The following is a 20,114-nucleotide window of genomic DNA, read 5'->3' as shown; positions in this document are numbered from 1 at the left end:
GTTCAGATTCTCTGCCCATTTTTTGATTGGGTTGTTTTTTCATTGTTGATTTGTGTGGGTTCTTTATATATTTTGGAGATTGAACCCTTGTTGGATATATGATTTGCAAATACTTTCTCCCATTTAGTGGGTTGTCTTTTCGTTCTGTTCCAGATTTCTTTTGCCTTGTAGAATCTCTTTGGTCTGATGAAGTCCCATGTATTTTTTTCTTTTGTTTCCCTTGTGCAAGTAGACATGGTATTTGAAAAGATGGTTCTATTACTGATGTGAAAGGGTGCACTGTCTATATTTTCTTCTAGGAGTTTTATGGTTTCACGTATTACTTTCAAGTCATTAATCCATTTTGAGTTAATTTTTGTGTATGGCAAAAGATAATGGTCTACTTTCATTCTTTTACATGTGGCTATCCAGTTTTTCCAACAGCATTTATTGAAGAGACTTTTCTTTCTCCATTGTATGTTCTTGGCTCCTTTGTTGAAGATGAGCTGTCATTAGAAGTGTGGTTTTATTTCTGGGCTATCAATTCTGTTCAATTCATCTCTGTGTCTGTTTTTGTACCAGTACCATGCTTTTTTGTTTACTATAGCTTTGTAGTATATTTGGAAGTCAGGGATTGTGATATCTCCAGCTTTGTTCTTTTTTTCAGGATTGCTTTAACTATTAGGGGTCTTTTTTGGCCCAAGATGAGTTTTGGGATTCTTTGTTCTGTTCCCGTCAAAAATGTCATTGGGATTCTGATTGGGATTGCTTTAAATCTGTAGATTGCTTTAGGGAGTATGGGCATTTTAACTATGTTTGTTCTTCCAGTCCATGTACTTGGAATATCATTCCATTTCTTTACATCATCATCGATTCTCCAATAACGTCTCATAGCTTTCATTGTATAGGTCTTTAACCTCCTTGGTTAAATTTATTCCTAGATATTTTTTCTTTTTGTTGAGATTGTAAATGGGATTGTATTCTTGAGTTCTCTGTTACTTCATTATTAGAGTATAGAAATGCAACTGATTTTTGTAAGTTGATTTTGCACCCTGCGACTTTGCTGTAGTTATATTTCTAATAGTTTTCCAATGAATTCTTTAGGGTTTTCTATATATAGAAGCATGTAGTCTGCAAACAGCAAGAGTTTCACTTCTTCCTTGCCAATTTGGATAACTCTATTTCTTTTACTTCTTGCCTAGTTGCTCTGGCCAAAGCCTCCAGTACTATGTTGAGTAAGAGTGGTGAGAATGGGCACCCTTGTCTTGTTCCTGTTCTCAGAGGGATGGCTTTCCATTTTTCACCATTGAGTATGATGTTAGCTGTGGGTTTGTCATATATGGCCTTTATTACGTTGAGCTTTCCTTCTATGTATAGTTTATTGACAGTTTTTTATCATAAATGGAATTTTAGATCTTGTCAAATGTTTTCTCTGCATCTACTGAAATGATCATGTGGTTTTATTCCTCATTTGTTAATGGGGTGTATCACCTTGATTGATTTGTGGATGTTGAACCATCCTTATGTCCCTGATATAAATCCCACTTGATTATAGTGTATGATCCTTTTAGTGTATTGCTGTATTCAGCTTGCCAATATTTAGTTGAGGATTTTTGTATCTTATGTTCATCAGTGATATTGTCCTGTAATTTTCCTTCGTGTTGTCCTTGTTTGGGTTTGTGATCAGGATGATGTTGGCCTCATAGAATGAATTAGAAAGTGTTCCAACTTCTTCAATTTTTTGAAATAGTTTGAGACAGATGGGTATTAAATCTTCTTTGAATGTTTGGGAGAATTCTCCTGAGAAGCATCTGGTCCTGGACTTTTATATTTGGGGGAAGGTTTTTGATTACTATTTCAGTCTGTTTACTTGTCATTGGTCTATTTAAATTCTCTATTTCTTCTTGATTCACGTCTGGGAGGTTGTATGAATCTAAGAATTTATCCATGTCTTCTAGATTGTCCAACTTATTGGCATATAATTTTTCATAGTACTCTCTTAAAATCCTTGTATTTCTGTTGTATCCATTGTCATTTCTCCACTTTCATTTTTAATTTACTTGAGTCTTCTTTTTCTTTTCTTAGTGTGTCTTGCTAAAGGTTTGTCCATTTTGTTTATCTTCTCAAAGAACCAGCTCTTAGTTTCATTGATCCTTACTACTGTTTGTTTGGTTTCAATTTAATTTATTTCTGCACTAATTTTTGTTATTTCCCTCCTTCTGCTGACTTTGGGCTTTGTTCTTCTTTCTCTGGTTGTTAGGTGTAGTTTAAGTTTACTTATTTGAGATTTTTCTTGTTTAAGGTGGGCCTATAATGCTATGAATTTCCCTAACACTGCTTTTGCTGCATCCCATATGAGTTGGTAGGATGTATTTTCATTTGTCTCCAGATATTTTCTGATTTCTCCTTTAATTTCTTCATTGACCCATTGGTTGTTCAGTAGCATGTTGTTTAGTCTCTACATATTTGTCAATTTCTCAGCTTTTTTCTTGTAGTTGATTTTGAATTTCACAGCATTGTGGTCAGAAAGATGCTTGATATGATTTCAGTCCTCTTACATTTATTGAAGTTTGCCTTGTTTCCTGACATATAGTCTATCTTTGAGAATGTTCCATGTGCACTTGAGAAGAATGTCTATTCTGCTATTTTGGGATGGAATGTTCTATTTGTATCTATTAAGTTCATCTGATTTAGTGTTTCATTTAAATCCACTATTTCCTTGTTGATTTTCTGTCTGATGATCTATCCATTGATCCAAGCGGGGTGTTGAGGTCCCCTACTGTTATTGTGCAGCTATTAATTTCTCCTTTTAGATGTTAATAGTTGCTTTATGTACTTTGGTTTTCCTGTGTTAGGTCCATATATAAGTGTTATGTCCTCCTGGTGGAGTGTCCCTTTCATCATTATATATTTCCTCTCTTTGTCCTTCATTGTCTTTTTAATCTTGAAGTCTACTTTGTCTGATACAAGTATGGCAACACCTGCTTTTTTTGTTTGCCATTAGGTTAGAGTATTGTCTTCCATCCCTTCACTCTGAGCCTGTTTGTCTTTAGAGGCGAGATGTGTTTCCTGGAGGCAGCATATTGTTGGATCTTGTTTTTCAATCCATCCAGCCACTCTGTGTATTTTGATTAGAGAATTCAATCCATTTACACTTAGAGTGATTATTTCTTTATGAAGGCTTAACACTGTCATTTTATCACTTGTTTTCTGGTTGTTCTGTATTTCCCTTGTTTCTTGTCCCATGTATTTCTAACTGCCAGTTCAGTTTGGTCTTTCTCTATGATGGTGTTCTCATTATCATTTGTGTCTCTGTTCTGATTTTTTGTTTAGTGGTTACCATGAGGTTTGTATAAAAGACCTTGTAGGTGAGATAGTCCATTTTATGTTAGCCTCTTATTTCCTTAGTCTAAGCAGATTCCATCCCACTGCTCTTCCCCATCTAAGTTATTGTTGTCACAACTTATTCCATTGTGTTGTGTTTGTGATTAAAATGAAGTGATCCTAGTTATTTATGCTTTCTTTCTGTTTATCTTTAATGTTATAAATTGCTTACCTCTTCTGACAGAGAGCTGCAATTTTCTGATTTTGTCTATCTATTCATCTCCTTACTCAAGGATTTGTAAAGGCTTTCCCCCCCCCCAGGTATGAGGGCTTTCTTGATCATTTCTTGTACATGGGGTCTTACGGCAATGAACTCTCTCAGCTTTTGTTTACCTGGGAAATTTTCTATTTCTCATCATATTTGAAGGATATTTACACTGGATAGAGTATTTTTGGCTGAAAATTCCTGTCTTTAAGAATTTTGAATATATCATTCCACTCTTTCCTAGCCTCTAAAATTGCTGCTGAGAAATCCACTGAAAGCCTGCTAGAGGTTCTCTTGTAGGTTATTTTCTTTAGCCTTGCTGCCTTTAATATTTTTTTTTTGTCATTGACTTTTGCCAGTCCTACTAATATATGCCTTGGAGAAGGTCTTTTTACACTGATGTAATTAGGAGTTCTATTAGCTCCATTTACATGTAATTCCAGTTCCTTCCCCTAGTTTTGGAAGTCCTCAGCTATTATTTCTTTGAATGAGCTCACTATTCCTTTCTTCCTCTCGTCCCTCTGGAATACATATGATCCTTATGTTGCATTTCCTAATTGAGTTGGCTATTTCTTGGGTAACTTCATTTGTTTAGTCTGTTCTCTCTCCTCCTCCATCTGCAGCATTTCTATATTCCTATCCTCTAAATTACTGATTCTGTCCTCCATAATATCAGCTCTGTTATTTAAGGACTCCAGATTTTTCATCTCACTCAATGTGTTTTTCATCTCCAACATTTGATTATTTTTTTTAATGAAGAATTTCCTCTGTTAACTTTATTCTTGAAATCATCAGAGTTTTCTTGTAACGCAGTGAGTTTCTTTATGATAACTATTTTGAGTTCTCTGTCATTCAGATTGCAAATTTCTGTCACTTCAGGATTGATTTTTGGGTACTCACCATTTTCCTTTTGGTCTGGACTTTTAATGTACTTCCACATGCTATTTGATAGGGTGGACTTGAGTTATTGCATAGTAGATGTGTCTGGTTGCAGATTCCACCTGCCACCACTAACAAGTGGGGGGTGGGGCCAGGAAATGTGTTTCTGAGCCCTCTGTGACCCCTGGCGGATGTGCCAGTCTGTTGGAAGCTGTACCGACAGAGCCCATCTGCATTGGCCAGCTGGCCACTGCCGCTCTACACACGTTTACAGGTGCTCTGCCAGGGATCCCCTGCTCTGGCCTATAGACTGAACTGGTGTGCCAGGTGGTGGGGAGGGGTGCTTTCTTTCACCTGCATGATCCTGTGTGCCCCTGCTCTGCACTGTCTGCCCACCGGGGCTGCTCAGCTTGGTGTGGACATCCCACAATTGCTTAGCTGCCTTGGTGTGGAGTGTTCCCACAGGCAGAGAGGCAGCTCTGAGAGCACCAACATTCCTGCAGAGGGCTGCCTTCTCCCCCTTCTCCTCTCAGGGTCATGCACTGGCCACCACCTGAGGTCCTTTGCCCTAGACTGCTGCTGCTCAGGAGGGAGAGAAGAACCCCTTACCTCCTTCTACTGCCGCCTGATGGTTCCAGCACCCTCACCTTCAGATGTATGGCTGTCTGGATCTCTCAGATATCTATTGTGTTGTGTGAATGTCCTCTGGTGGTTTATGAATGTCTTTCTGCTATATCTTAGTGGGGAGAGACTAAGGGAAGACCTCACTCCATGATGCTGAGGTCACTCCCTCAGCTTCATTTTTAAGGTAATAATAATCAAAGCAGATTTGGATATACCATCAAATTACTAGTCAGCCAGTAATTTCACTTCAAACTTCAGTGATAAAAGAGAGTTAATCAGAGGAAAATGCTTTTCATGTTTCCACTATCAAATCTACAATCCTACCTGAATTTACCCCATTTTACCACTTTCCCCCTAGTTGGAATTGTAGAAATCTATCTGTTAAAGACTCATTTCTGTCTTGCGCGATGCATCTCATTCAAAATTTCACTCCTTTTATAATTCTTTCCCCGATATCATCAGTCTCACCCTTTCTCCACAGCTTATCAGCATATAAACTTGGTGTAATATTTCTCAACTCAAAATCAAGAACCCTGTCTTCATGCACATATTAAGCCTGCTCCCCTTCACGGCTCAACTTCTCAAAAGAGTAGTCTACACTGTTTGAAGACAGTAGTACTGTCTCCACTTCCTTTCCAACCTTATAACCTCTTCAATGTGATCCAGTCTGGAAGCTGTCCTCCAATTATATGGAACTTACCCATCAGCTCACTGCAGCCAATCACAATGGTCAGTGCATGGTGCTCCCATTACTTGGTCCTCCGGTAAATAATATTCAACACAGTTGACCACTGTCTCCTACTTAACACACTGTTTTCTTGCTTTCATGAAACCCCACTATCCTTGTTTTCCTCTTACTTCACTGACCACTCTTTGTCTTTCTTTGGTGACTCTTCATCCTGCATCTAACCTTTAAATGTTAGACTGTCTCAGGTTCTGATCCTCTACTTGCTTCCTTTCTTTCACAACACTTCCTTAAGCTACTGTAATTATATGCATTTTAAGTAACTACTTATGTGACATCTCTCCACTTGGATATCCAATAGGCATCTCAAATTTAACATGTCCAAAATGGAATTCTGTCTAAACTCTCCCCTTTCCCATATAAGTAAATAGCTCAACCCTCCACCTAGTTGCTCAAACCAAAACCAAAGAGGTATCCTTGCTTTGCTCCTTTCTCTCATCCCTTCGATTCAATCCATCAGTAGTATACTTTCCTACTTCTTCCCATTTCTATACCCACCTCTCTAGTCCAAGCTACAAGATACTTTCAGGGAATGAATGGCAAATAAACCAATTTGGCTGGATTGGAAAATTATTGAGGAGTAATGGGAGATAAATCTAGGTAAGGCAGTTTGGGACATTTTGAAGGGCTTAGAATGACAGAAGCCTAGTTTATGAGGTGAGCAAAGGGAGTTACCCCTCCTGAGCATAATTCTGAAAAGTGGTACTTTTTCAATAATTTAAAATATGTTGGGGGCCAGCCTGGTGGTGCAGTGGTTAAGTTTGAGCTCTCTGCTTTGGCAGTCCAAAGTTTGCCAGTTCAGATCCCGGGTGCAGACCTAGCAACACCTATCAACCCATGCTGTGGCAGGTGTCCCACAAATAAAGCAGAGGAAGATGAAGATGGGCCTGGATGTTAGCTTAGGGCCAATCTTCCTCAGCAGAAAGAGGAAGATTGGCAATGGATATTAGCTCAGGGCTAATCTTCCTCAAAAAAAACCAAAAACAAAGAAACAAAAGAAAATATGTTGATATAACAGTTAAGATTATGATGAAAAGATGCCAGTGAAAGCAGTATGAAAGTAATACCAGGTGACAGGTGGGAAAAGTAGTCAGTTCAAAAAAAAAAAGCCTTTCTTTCTTTCCAACCAAGGCAGTCCCTACCCCAGGCTTCCTTCTTTTTGATGTTAAAATCTGGTTCTGCCTCTGGTGACAGTCTAGGGGGCTAGACTTTATCCTGTAGGAAATGGGGAGAGGTGGAAAGCTTTTGAGAAGAGTGACATGGTTAAAACTGTGCTATAGGAAGAACGACCTGACAGTGACACACAGGCCTAATGAGAGAAGGTGGGAAGACTAAAGTTATTACACTAGTCCAGACATGAAATTATAAGGGAATACAAAAGAAGAGATTAATGAAGGAGACAGTGAGAAGGAAGAACAGAAAGAGAGTGCAAGAGATAAAAACAAAAATCAAAGGTTTTTACTCAGGGGTTCTGAGCTTCGATGACTTAAGAGAATTGTGGCATCATTATTATGACTAAAGCAATCAGGAAGGGAGGCAGTTTTGTGGAGAAAATACAATGAATTCTGTCTCAGAGTTCTGAACTGATAGCTGTGAATAGAAACTCTTATGTATGGCTTTACTTGGTGTAATTCTCTGGGTCATTCATCATCATACAAAATAGTTTTGCAACCTTGGTTCTAGGTTAAAATTTCCCAGGTTATTGATTTGATTCAAATATATTAAATATCTATTTGCTATATTTTTTGCATAACTGATGCTGCTTCAGTTTTACCTATCACTTATTTTCTTCTACCGCAAATTCATCAGAAGTAACTTCCTTCTAGAGATGCAGCTACTTAATGCTTTTTTCCTAAATATTTGCAAGTTGTCTTTGTAATGCTTTCTGAAGTCCCTTCTCAACTAAAAACCCTTGAGGATATATCTGAACATCTTTGTTCACCAACAGTGTTTAGCATAGTGCCTTCTTCACTGTAGGCCCTCAAAAGATTTGTTAAAAGATTAAATAAGTAAAGTTTATGGTTTGTCTATAACCTAGGCTCATTTCTTTAAAAGGGGGTAATTTAACATGTTGGAATATAAAGAGCACCAATCAGAGTCAGAAGACCTGGGGTCTAGCCTGGCTTTGCTTTTGACCAGATCTGTGATGTGGGCAAGTTAAGGTAATTCCTTTGGACTTGGCTTCCTCAGGTGTAAAATGCATGGTTTCATTTAAATCTCTGATCCTTTTCTTGCACTGCAGTAATTCCCTTTCATGTAGCAAATATTATAGTGACTTTGGAAAACATGGTTTAGTTCCTGAAGCAACCAGAATTATGTCTATATTTGAGAGTGCCCAAATTAAATATACTTCCTTATATTTTGGCAGAGTATTCTGAGGCAAAGGTCATCCAGTCCATTTTTTTTTAAGTTCATCTACTTTCAACTTTCTATCATTATCTAGCAAAAGGCAGTATTATCTCTTACACTGTTCCTTCTACAAAGACTTACTTTCTACATTGTATCAAATTGTTGTTCACTTAAATTCTTTTGTTTGGAGGACAGAATGTGGTAATCCAACTAAAAATATATTCAAATAATTTCCACTGGGAACTGACATGATTTTGTCATCTTGCCACCTGGGAAATATAACCAAGGATCACTGCAGAAAGCTTATCTAGTTTATTGCTGCTTTATATGTGTACTGAAAAAGGTGTGAACGGCAGGATTGTGAAGTGGTTATAAACTCTGCCATTGGAGTCAGACTGCCTAAGTTCAAATTCCAGCATCCCTTTTTTCTACATGTGGGTATACATATTGGGAATTTATTATAACTTGCTAAACTTTAGTTTCCACACACTTAAAATGAGAAAACTAATAGTAGCTATCTCACAAAACTGTACGGATAAAATGAGATAATCCACATAAGAGGATACTATACCTAACCAAAGCAATCTATAGATTTAATGCAATCCCCATCAAAATCCAATGATGTTTTTTGCAGAAATAGAAGACCCCACCCTAAAATTCATGTGGAATCTCAAGGGACACCAAATAGCCAAAACAATTTTGAAAAAGAACAACAAAGTTGAAGATCTCACACTTCCTGATTTCAAAACTTGCTACAAAAGCTACAGCAATCAAAACAGTGTGGTACTGGCATAAAGACAAACATACAGACCAATGGAATAAAACAGAGAACTCTGAATTAAACTCTCACATACATGGTCAAATGATTTTTGACAAGGGTACACCAAGATCACTCAGTGGAGAAAAGACACTCTTTTCAACAAATGGTGTTGGGAAAACTGGAAATCTACATGCTTAAAAAATAAAGTTGGACCCTTACCTTATGCTGTATAGAAAAATTAACATGAAATGAATCAAAGACTTAAACATAAGAGCTAAAACTATAAAACACTTAGAAGAAAAGATAAGAAAAAGCTTCATGACACTGGATTGGCAATGATTTCTTGGATATGACACCAAAAGTAAGAATAGATAAATTGGAATACATCAAAATTAAAAACTTTTGTGCATCAGAGGACACAGTCAATAGAGGGAAAGGGAAACCCACAGAATGGGAAAAAATACTTGCAAATTATGTATCCGATAAGGAGTTAATATCCAGGATACATAAAGAACTCCTACAACTTAACATCAAAAAACAAACAACCTGATTTTAAAGTGGGCAAAGGACTTAAATAGTTCTCCAAAGAAGTTACACAAATGGCCAATTACACATTTAAAGATGCTGAACATCATTAATCATTAGTGAAACACAAATCAAAACAACAATGCTATACCACTTCACAGTCTTTAGGATGGCTATTAAAAAAATGCAGCCACATTTCTCAAAGATGAGTACTTTGTCTTCTGGGTAAATTTCATAAAAAGAATAAACCATATTTAAGCACCAACTAAGCAATGCCATCTGACATAAGCACAATAGAAATTAATTTCTTAACCTAAAGAACAACATATTGTAATAAAATAAAATTGATAGGGCTATAAACTTAAATAATTTAATATTTAGGTATACAATGTATGTTTTACTAAAAATTTGATTCATATGAAAGGCTATATATACATATGACATGAATTTGATTAATGTTGAAGGGGAATAAAATTTGTCATCCCAAAATATGCCTCTTTGGCATAATGATTATTTTAGGTTATTTTTAAACAAACAGCAGACATGACAGAAGTTCTGAAAACCAAGTAGAAGTTACCCTTTTGTAAGAGACATTTACATTTACAATCATGTGCTGCATAACAACCTTTCAGTCAACAACGGGCTGAGTATATGATGGTGGTCCCACAAGATTAGTACCATACAGCCTAGGTGTGCAGTAAACTGTATGATTGAGGATCGAGGTTGGTCTAAGTACACTCTATGATATTTGCCAACAAAGTCGCCTATCAATGCATTTCTCAGAAAGTATCCCCTCATGAAGCAAGCAGGGCTGTATACGTAAAATCTCCATTTGTAAGGGAGTCTCCCTTGCTGTACTAGGAAGAGGGTGATAACAATCTCCAGAAACCTTTATCAGTGGAGAAGGCAAAGACTTAAATCTGCATCAAGGTTACCCTTGTTTACTGTGCTCTTCCTGGTTACCTCCCATCACTGACTCTTCACCTCCAACATCTTCTTTTGTCTTTAGCTGTAGATGGTATTTGGCTATTTCAGGGAGGCACTCAGTTTTCCTGGATCTCTCCCACATATACAGGAGGTATATAAGTTATTAAACTTTTGTTTGTTTTTCTATTAATCTCTCATATCAATTTGATTATTAGACCAGCCAAAGAACCTAGAAGGGAAGAAGGGAAAATCCATCCCCCCACCCAATGTGAAAGTTTTAAAAATTCTCTTATCTCGCTGTCATTACAAAATCTTTCTAATGTTATTATCAATGTTATGAAACACTTAGCAGCAAGTTATCCTGAAATTAAGTACAACCAGCCTAAATCTGGGAGTAAACGCAAAGTATTTTCTGATATTCATACTTTGATTTTTGTTTTCTTAAATAAAATGAAGCTTATTTCATATAACCTAGTCTTTTGTTTGGATAATCCTGCCGACTTATACTTACTGTGATTATTTATTCTAATATACCAAACTAGAAGATCTTTAGTAAGTTATACTACAATATTAGAGAAACTTTCCTTAGCAATAATTTAAATACCCAAACTAAAGTGGATATAGCAATGTTCATAAAGAGCACACAGTAATTGATAGCAATCTTAGGAAGCATTTCTTAAAAAATTGAAAGATAGGCTTACTATTTATAAAAAGCGTTCTATGCACATGCCTAAACCAGTGTGTATACCCCCACTTCCTTGGTTTGGTGACAATACAAAAGAAAATGACTTCTGAATATTTATTACTTCGATATTTCAATTTTGTGGGAACATGCTGAAGGCACAATGAAGAAAACAGTCTCAATAAACTGACCACAAATACCACTCCATGGAGAGTGGCTCCCAGGTATAGAACTGTAGGTATTTTCTAATGTTTACTCCATAATAAAACTGTTTAAATAAAATTTAAATATCAGAAGTCTTAGTTGTGATAAAAACTTCACTTGACTTTAAAGCAGAAGTCTTATGACAGCACTCTTCCACAGCAAATTATAGTGCTACTGGCAGCATAAATAGAAATAACATGAAGAAGTGACTATTTGCCAAAGCAGGTAGCCATGGATGTAGAAAACTGTTTATATAAAGATTGTATAACTTAATATACTAGAATATTTACAGAATTCTAAGAAAACTTTTCCCTCATTTCCAAAGAATATTAATTTGAAGAAATATTTTGGGATTAACTGGCACAATACTTACCTGTTTCTTGTGCAGAACAAACTAAACAGCTGCAGGGTAAATTTCTTTTTATGTACGGTCAGAATTAAAATTTAAAACATCACAAACCCTCAGTGAATAATAATTCTCTTGAAAACTTAGAATTTTATAAGGTAGCTATCCCACTCTAAAAACTTAAGAATGTTTATGTGGGCTTTTTTTCCCTAAAAGTAAAAAATTAAACATTAAAAAAACTTTTTAAAAGAAATCTAGTTAACATTCTTGTTTTTAAAAACAAAATGTTATAGACCATTAAGAATCTATCTTTAAGTACTTAGTTTTAGTACAAAAATCTGAAATCAAGTATATTGTATTATGATATGCTACTTTTGACTTGAAAAGTAGCCTAACGGAAGATCTCTTAATTGCATTACAATACAGATCCTTGAGGAGTCTTTACAAATTAAATAAAAATTATATTCAACTTTCTTCAAAATATCTACTAGAAATCTTTTAAAATCTAATATACTATCATTTTAGACAATTTTTGCCTTTGGTAACTACTGGTACTATTCTTTAAAGATAGTAAAAATCAAGAATTTCTTCTCTTTCCTTCCTTCCAAATGAAACATCTCAAATTTTATGTGTGAGGCTTTTTTTCCTTACATAATTTGCATTTTAAAACGAGCTCCAAAAAGTAGTCAGAAAAATAATCAAAAGTCTTAAGTACAAGTTTAAAAAAATAGCATAAACCACTGAAGATAAAGTAAGAAACTATTTTCTTTTTAGCCAAAATACCAAGTATTTTAAACTTTATATAAATAATACACATACACAAAACCCCACCGTATTTTAGGTATGGTGTCTAAAATGGAGTGGCACTAAAACCAATGAAGACAACAACAAATAACCCTTTATACTTAATTGAAAATATGTATACTCTCATTTTTCTTAAAGGCATACATTATGAATTTTCTACTGGCATTCTTGAATAAAATTAAGAAGCATACTTTCCACCAATTTACTCTCTTTTCTCCCTTGTATGTAAGAATCTCTAACAAAAGGAAATCTTTTCTATGACTGCAATAGAGATTTCTGAAAACCTAAAATATATAGTCTTCAGAAAAAAACATTCCTAACTCACTATGCATCTTTATAAGCTTATACATTTAAAACAAATCTGTTTTATGGCTTACATTCAAATTTAATGCATGACCACAGGTCCCAGGGATTGAAGAATCTTGTTGGCAGCCAATGGTTCAAGGGATGACAATATTCTTGGCATTCGTAATCTTAAAATTTTAAAAGAAAACTATTCACTGTAGTCTTAGAAAAACTTGTATATAGTTCTATTTAAAAAGCATACTCACCACAAACAGATACAAGAGAGACAAATAAGAAAATAGATTGTGTTTTATCTTTGTAAACTTGTTCCATTTCAAAATGTATTCTTTAGGGTTAGGGAAATTTCCTATACAAATAAAACTAAACATTTGTTCCCTTTGCTTTGAAAAACATTTACAGAACATAGAACAACAAGCTAAAAGTATACACCTGTTTATATTGCTGGCCAGTGATATAGATGAACAAGGACACAAAGGTACTTATTCAATTATCTCAGCATCTTAATTTGTCTGTATAGAGAAGTTACTGTAGATTGACTATGGAAAAATTAGAAAACATCATTAGTGAACACTAGCCCTTGTGTAAAACATCACACAAGGTGTCAGAGTATTATACATTCACTGTGGTAAAAACTGTACATACATATTCTATGCATTTTTAACTTGGCAAAATTTACATGACAATTTTTTTCATCTCTTAAAATTCTGAGTTGAGAAAAGTCTATTTTTTTTCGTTTGGCAAAGAAAGGTGACTTAACTGACTGATTAGGTTCATGAAACTTTTTACAGCATACTTTGCTAAGGACTTTTCATCAATGTCTTTAACTGGTATCCTCATGAAGAAAAACTCAATAAACTTTGAAAGTTTTGAGCAGGTATTTCCACATCTTTGCTGGCTAGCATCATGATATACACAAAATGATATATGTAATAATAGTCCAGGGCAATGTGAAATACAAAACTTTGTTCTGTAAGTCTATTTTGGTCTCAGCGTGAAGTTCTTTTCTTTCATCCAGCCATGTTGTCCCTTATTTGATCAACTCGAAGAGCTAGGTCTCTGAAAGAGGGGCGCTGATTTACATTGTTGTTCCAGCATTGTGTCATGATCACATAAATCTGTAAAAGAAAATAAAACAAAATTACAATGCATACAAAGTGCCATCTTTTAACTGGCGAAAGCATGAATTCAGAACTCCAACTTAATTTTCCTATACAAGTATCATGGCTTAGATCCACAGTCATATGATTATGCTATTTATCTAAAAGCTCAGCAAATTAAATTTCATAAAATGACCTAACATCCTTGGGTAAAAGGAGAAAGAAAATGCATGACTACTGTGCATAAAAAGTTTTTTTTCTTACCTCATCTGGGCATCCATCTGGTTTTGGTAATCTTCCATTATTCTTCAGGAGTTCTATCAAATGAAACACAATCATCTGTCCTTGTTTGTCATTGCCAATCATACGCATAAATTCCTGAAAAACAAACCCATGTTTCAATGAGATTTTTTTGATATATTGAATTTGAAGCAAAATCCTTTCTCAGTTTCTTCCAGTAAATGGGAAAATGTCTGTATATGTATGTTTTCTTATATGTTGGAAACCTTTTAAAAACAGACTATTTTAAGAATCAGTAACTTCCTTTTCAGTCATATTTCAGAAAGGACTGTTAAATGTGGAACCTCTATAATGCCATTATTCTCTGAGAAGAGATCAAAGTAAGTGAACTAAAAACATATTTACTTCGGTTTTTTGGTTGTTGTCGTTTTAACACATCATATTACATTTCACGTGAAATAAAAAGTTGAATGTAAAAGAGGCCATAATAAAAAGAAAATGCAGAATGAATATTTAAACATAAATGCAATGGAGAGAAAATGTTCATGTTAGAAATTCATAAAATTAAAGTTTGAACTATAAGCTAGAGAAATATTTACAATGAACATATCATTTATAAATTGGTAAGAAAAATTACCAATATGAAAATAGGCACAACACATGAGCAGACACTGCACACACACACATACTCATCCCAAATACCCAATAAATATGTACTGTCACGTTAGTAGGAGAAATGCAAATTAAAATTAAATATATACAACTTCTCTCCTATCAATTTGGCAAAATTGAATAAAAATATAATGGTCAATACTGGCAGATGAAGAAATGAACACGCCTAATGCACTGCTAATGAGAGTAATTTGGTAGAGCTTTTCTGGAAAGCATTCTGAAATAATCAAAACTCTTTAAAAGAGTTTATAAACTTTTCATTTATAATTATACTTTCATTCTAAGGTGACAACCAGAGATAAACAATATGTATGAGAATATTCACTTGTTCATTGAAGTGTTACTTAAGACTGAAAAATGAAAAATGATTGTCCAGAAATATCTTAATGATGAAATGCTACCCAGAAGTTGGACATCATATTTGCAGTAAATATTTACTAATACAGGGAACTATCCATGCTTAATACAAACTGGATGGTATGACCTTTATTTTATAAAAGAAATATTTTTAACAAAATTTCACTTTTATATACAAAATTAAAAGAAGCCTGGAAGAAAACATATCACAATATTAAAGTAGTTATCTCTGAGCAGTTGAATTAAAGATGATTTTTGTTCATACTTTCCTATATTTAAAAAAATCTATAATGTACAGGAAAAAAATTACTTTAAAAGGTTTACTTTAACCTTTGCAATAATTCCTAGAATAAATGAGCTTATTTGATTTACTAAAAATAATACTAAGACAACATACTAAAGAGTACTCAACGCCCCCTTTTTAAAAATTCAAGTTAATTTAATTAATAAGTTTAGGGTTATTTTCTCAGATGTTGTCTTACAAACAAGCAATAAGAGGCTCTAAAATGAGCCCTAAGATTAACATTATTCTTTGGAAAAATCTTTTCTCATATTAAAAAAGTTGAAAGTAAATAAAAAGCACACCGACCGCTGGTGGACTTTTACTCTTCTCAATATATGTGAAAAGTTCATACAGAACCACTCCAAAGCTCCAAACATCTGAGGCCACAGAAAACTTGCTCTCTGTCAGTGATTCTGGAGCATACCTGTAACACATTGAAAGCATTCAAAAGACAGTTACTTGATATGCCAATTCTTGATTTTACCTGCAAATCACTGGATTAAAAAAAAAGGGGGCCAGCCCTGTGGCTGAGCGGTTAAGTTCGAGGGCTCCACTTTGGCGGCCCAGGGTTTCACTGGTTCGGATCCTGGGCGCAGACATGGCACTGCTCATCAGGCCATGCTGAGGCAGTGTCCCACATGCCACAAGTAGAAGGACCCACAACTAAAATATACAACTATGTACTGGGGGGATTTGAGGAGAAAAAGCAAAAAACAAAAACGAAAGATTGGCAACAGTTCGTAGCTCAGGTGCCAATCTTTAAGGAAAAAAAAATTATTGGGTTAAAACGTGTACAGAAAAGAGTTAACATAGCAGGCCTGAGGCTGCCATCTTCGAAAAGGCCTGCTTGCTTACAATGTTGATACCTGACTGGTGCCTGAGAACTTAGATTTCAGGAGGGTTTCCACAATTCCCTAAATGGTAAGTGTGGCTCACTGTGCCTATATTGTTTCTGCAAACAATACGGTTTATTCTGAACATCTGCTTTCCTTCTGAGAATCTGGAATTTTGATATGTGTCAGGCAGAGTATGCCTATGTACCCAGTCCCAATAAAAACCTTAGGTACTGAGTCTCTAATGAGCTTCCTTAGTAGACAACATTTCACACGTGTTGTCACAATTTACTGCTGGGGGAATTAAGCATGTCCCATGTGACTTTACTGGGACAAGACCCTTGGAAGTTTGTCCTTGGTTTCCGCCAGGCTTTGCCTCAGATGCCTTTTCCCTTTGCTGATTTTGCTTTTATCTTTCCCTGTAATGAATCATAGTTATGAGTATTGTCACTGACTAACTGCCCCGCAGAACTCAAGGGAGGTTTCAGAAGCATTTAACTGTTTCTTCAAATTGTTTTTTTCTTTTTAGTTAAGAGATGTAATCACCAACCACCCTGAAACAGACCAAGCCCCACTGCAAGAGCAGCACCTGTGGAGATGCACAAACTGTGCCTGTGCAAGTGAATACCCACCTCTCCCTTTCGAATATTCATTCCCTATCCAAAATAAAAGGCCCCTGCTGTCCTGTGCTCTGGGACAGCCATGACTTCAGAAATGATTCCTAGTGGTTTCCTATTTGCTGTAAATAAGCTCTACTTTGTGTGACAATTACTTCTGGTGGAGAGTCTGATTTTAACTCACCAGGAAGTGAACCCACTTTGGTTCGGTAACAGTGTGGCTGTTTGCTGAGTCCTGTGAGTCCTCCTAGTGAATCATCGAACCTGAGGGTGGTCTTGGGAACCTCTGATACACAAAGATAACTAAAATCCAAAAAAATTTATTTTTGTCTCTACAGGTAACAGCAGTGTTAACTGCAAAGCACCTTCTAAGAACTGAAAAATAAGCTGCTCTTTGCAAGTTAAGCTTTAAATGAATCCTGATAAGTATCATAGTGGGGAAAAAATGGCTTCTAAGCTGGAGCAAGACTTGAAGCTATTAACATATAAAAGAAAGAACCTGTTAATCAGAAAGGGGGTAATGATGAGAGGGAGCACAGAAAATAGAAAGTCATGGGGGGAAATGGTGTCACTGTCCACTCATATATCAACACTATGCAAGGGAGAATTTTGGTCAATGCACTGAATACCATGATTCCATTGCTAATGGGTTTATCCTTATTATAAAGGATGGTGACAGAGATATGTTTTAGACTGATGAGATTAAAAGTATGAATTACATAAATTTAATCTCTCCTTCAAAGCAAATTTAAGTTTTCTCATTTCCACAAATCCTCCTCTGACTACTCAAGGTCTTAATGACCTTATGCTACTGAATTTCTAGAGTACTTAAAAGTCCATATTCCACAATTAACCACGTAAAGGTATATTCTTTTTATAGTTAGTTTTTAAGAAATTTTTAGATATTTAGTTATGTTATTTTTAAATGTATGTTAGTTTTATCCCACAAATGAAATATAATCTCTTTCAAGACAGTGCTACTCCCCCAACCCTTTCAAAGTATTTTGTTCCTTTGGTTTCCATGAAAGCACTCTTAGTAATTCCCACCCCACCAGCCCCATCTCCAAGGCTGTTTTTCTCTCTCCCATCATTTATATAAGGATAAATACAAATCAAAAAATAAAAAAAATAATTCTCCCTCTTGAAAATGAGGGGAAAGACTCTTCTTCCTCTTTTCTTAGAGCATTTACTTTAGAAAACCTCTAACTGTAAATTCTTTGTCTCTTTGAAATATATGTAAATCTTTATTAAAGCTTTTTCTTAAAAACCTCTTGCCAGATTTATGATCCAGGAATTTCTTTCTCAAGAACCTGAGAACCATCTCTTTGGAATGGAATCATCATGGAAAATAGCACCCTACCTCCCAGTTTCTGTGAGAGGATAGAAGCCTAACTTTGGCAGGTGCCTCCTTCCAAGTTGCAAAACTACCTCCTGTTGTAAAGATAGGAGAAGTTTATTTTTCCTTTGGATAAAGCCAATTAGCTAACACAGATGGTCACTCCAATTACCAAGTAAATTTAGGATGAACTATGGGTGACAAATGGTGCTGTCAAGTCCTCTTACTTGAGGACTAGTTATTGTTCATCTTGAGAACATGTATGTAACAGATTGACTCTCCTTGGCCACATGAAAGGGTGAGATTTCTTTCCGTCTTTGCAATCTCTTAGCAGATTGCTTGTGACGCATATTACTTTCTGGATTAATGCTTATTCAGTAATAAAACTGTTTTCCTTCTCTTCTATCTTTGTGGAGAGGTTTTCTAGGTTGGGAGGAGAGCTTATTTTGAATTATATTTCCCTAACACTAACCCGTCTTTTCTCCATTCTCTAAATTTGAGTTTCCCCAAAGTTCCATCATCAGATCTCTTCCCCTCTGTCAAAAACCTTCCCTTAGATAGTATCACCCACCTATTTACTAAAGTCTCCTAAATTTATAACCATATCTTTGACCCTTCTTTTTGTGCTTCAGACTTACTGAACATGTCTGTATTAAAGTTCTATAGGTAAACAGAACTCCATCCCCGCCTTTTCCAAAACCTGCTGATTATTTTACTTTCCCTATGCATGAATGGCATCACAATCTACCCAACTCCTGAAGCTGGAAATCTTAAGAATTATTTTTGACTCATCTTTCACTCCAATGTCCAATGAACCACCTAGTACCTTTAGAGTATATCTTAGAAATATCTCAAATCAGTCTCCTAAACCAAAATTGCTGTTACAGTCTTGGGTCAGATCCTTATCTCATGACTAGTACAGCGGTCCTCAAACCACGTGGAGTCACCCCAGGGATATATAAAGATCTTCCAAGGGGTACTCTACAGCAAGAACAGTATAAGGATCCTCTAGAAGTCTAAAATTCTGCTTCAACAATTTAAAAAAATATTTTAGCAGAATCACTTTCCCCTCAGTTCTTAATACCAACCCTAGGACATGCTGAAACATGCCGTTAGCTTAAAACAAAGAGCACTTCTGAACAAAAGCAATATAGATGACAAAGACTCTTTTAAACGATACTGTAATTTTTTAAAGATATGATGGCTAAATATTATGGATAAAAATTATGTGTGATTTCTTTCAGACTTCAGAGTTAGTGTTCATTATTCAATGTTAGCTAAAACCTATGTTATCAAATCATATTCTGAAATATTTATATAAAATTTAGTCAACCTCAATTAATTGAATAAAACATTTAATTTTTTTTGCTAATATAAAAATAAAACTATATGACTAGTTTTTAGTAGTATATAGCTTTTTCATTAAATACATAGGAAAATTTTGATCATGATGAAAATGATGTCGTTTCTGATTTTTATACAAGCTGCTTATTTAAAAAGTCAAACAGAGTTCAACACATACCTCTCCCCAAAACATTTACTGAAGGAATACTATGCATTTTGCCATATACTTTACTTCATAAGTTATAATCTAGCTACATTTTATTCTGTATCATTTATTGCAAATTAAGTAATGAGAAATTACTTATTTTCATAACAGTATGAAATTAATTATACTAGATATATATCATTTTAAGCTTATCTTGACTGCCCTTGTGATTTATCTTTCCAAATATTCAGGGAGAAATACAGGGCCCAAAATTTATATAATTTGGGGGCTTTCTTTATGACAAAGAATATAAAATTACGTATAAAAGTGAGTATTTAAAATTAGAAAAGAAGGAATCTTGGAAGGAAGGCACTCTGGTGGATATGCTTTGTTAGCTTCACTATAAAAAAGCCTCTGCACATGTGTTCTGCAACTTATTTCTGTGTTTTAAAAAGTAATATTTCATAATAT

General features: G+C 35.2%; 1 protein-coding gene across 8 annotated transcripts in view; it reads right to left on the bottom strand.

Annotated features, from left to right (window-relative positions):
• Positions 1-12,507: 12,507 nt before the first annotated feature.
• JAK2 (Janus kinase 2) overlaps positions 12,508-20,114 on the bottom strand; it is a 136,899-nt gene continuing 129,292 nt past the window's right edge. For all 8 annotated transcript variants that reach the window (XM_014860724.3, XM_044756571.2, XM_070495412.1 and 5 more), the window contains 3 exons: positions 15,675-15,792; positions 14,081-14,194; positions 12,508-13,834 (listed from right to left, as the gene is read on the bottom strand). In XM_014860724.3, the coding sequence (XP_014716210.1) occupies positions 13,727-13,834; positions 14,081-14,194; positions 15,675-15,792 (340 nt within the window). In that variant the 3' untranslated portion in view covers positions 12,508-13,726. The remainder of the gene's footprint in view (positions 13,835-14,080; positions 14,195-15,674; positions 15,793-20,114) is intronic.

Source organism: Equus asinus, chromosome 23 (assembly GCF_041296235.1).
Source record: "Equus asinus isolate D_3611 breed Donkey chromosome 23, EquAss-T2T_v2, whole genome shotgun sequence".
Lineage (NCBI taxonomy): Eukaryota > Metazoa > Chordata > Mammalia > Perissodactyla > Equidae > Equus > Equus asinus.
Note: the sequence above shows the minus strand (reverse complement) of the source record. Positions and strands in the feature narration are given on the sequence as shown.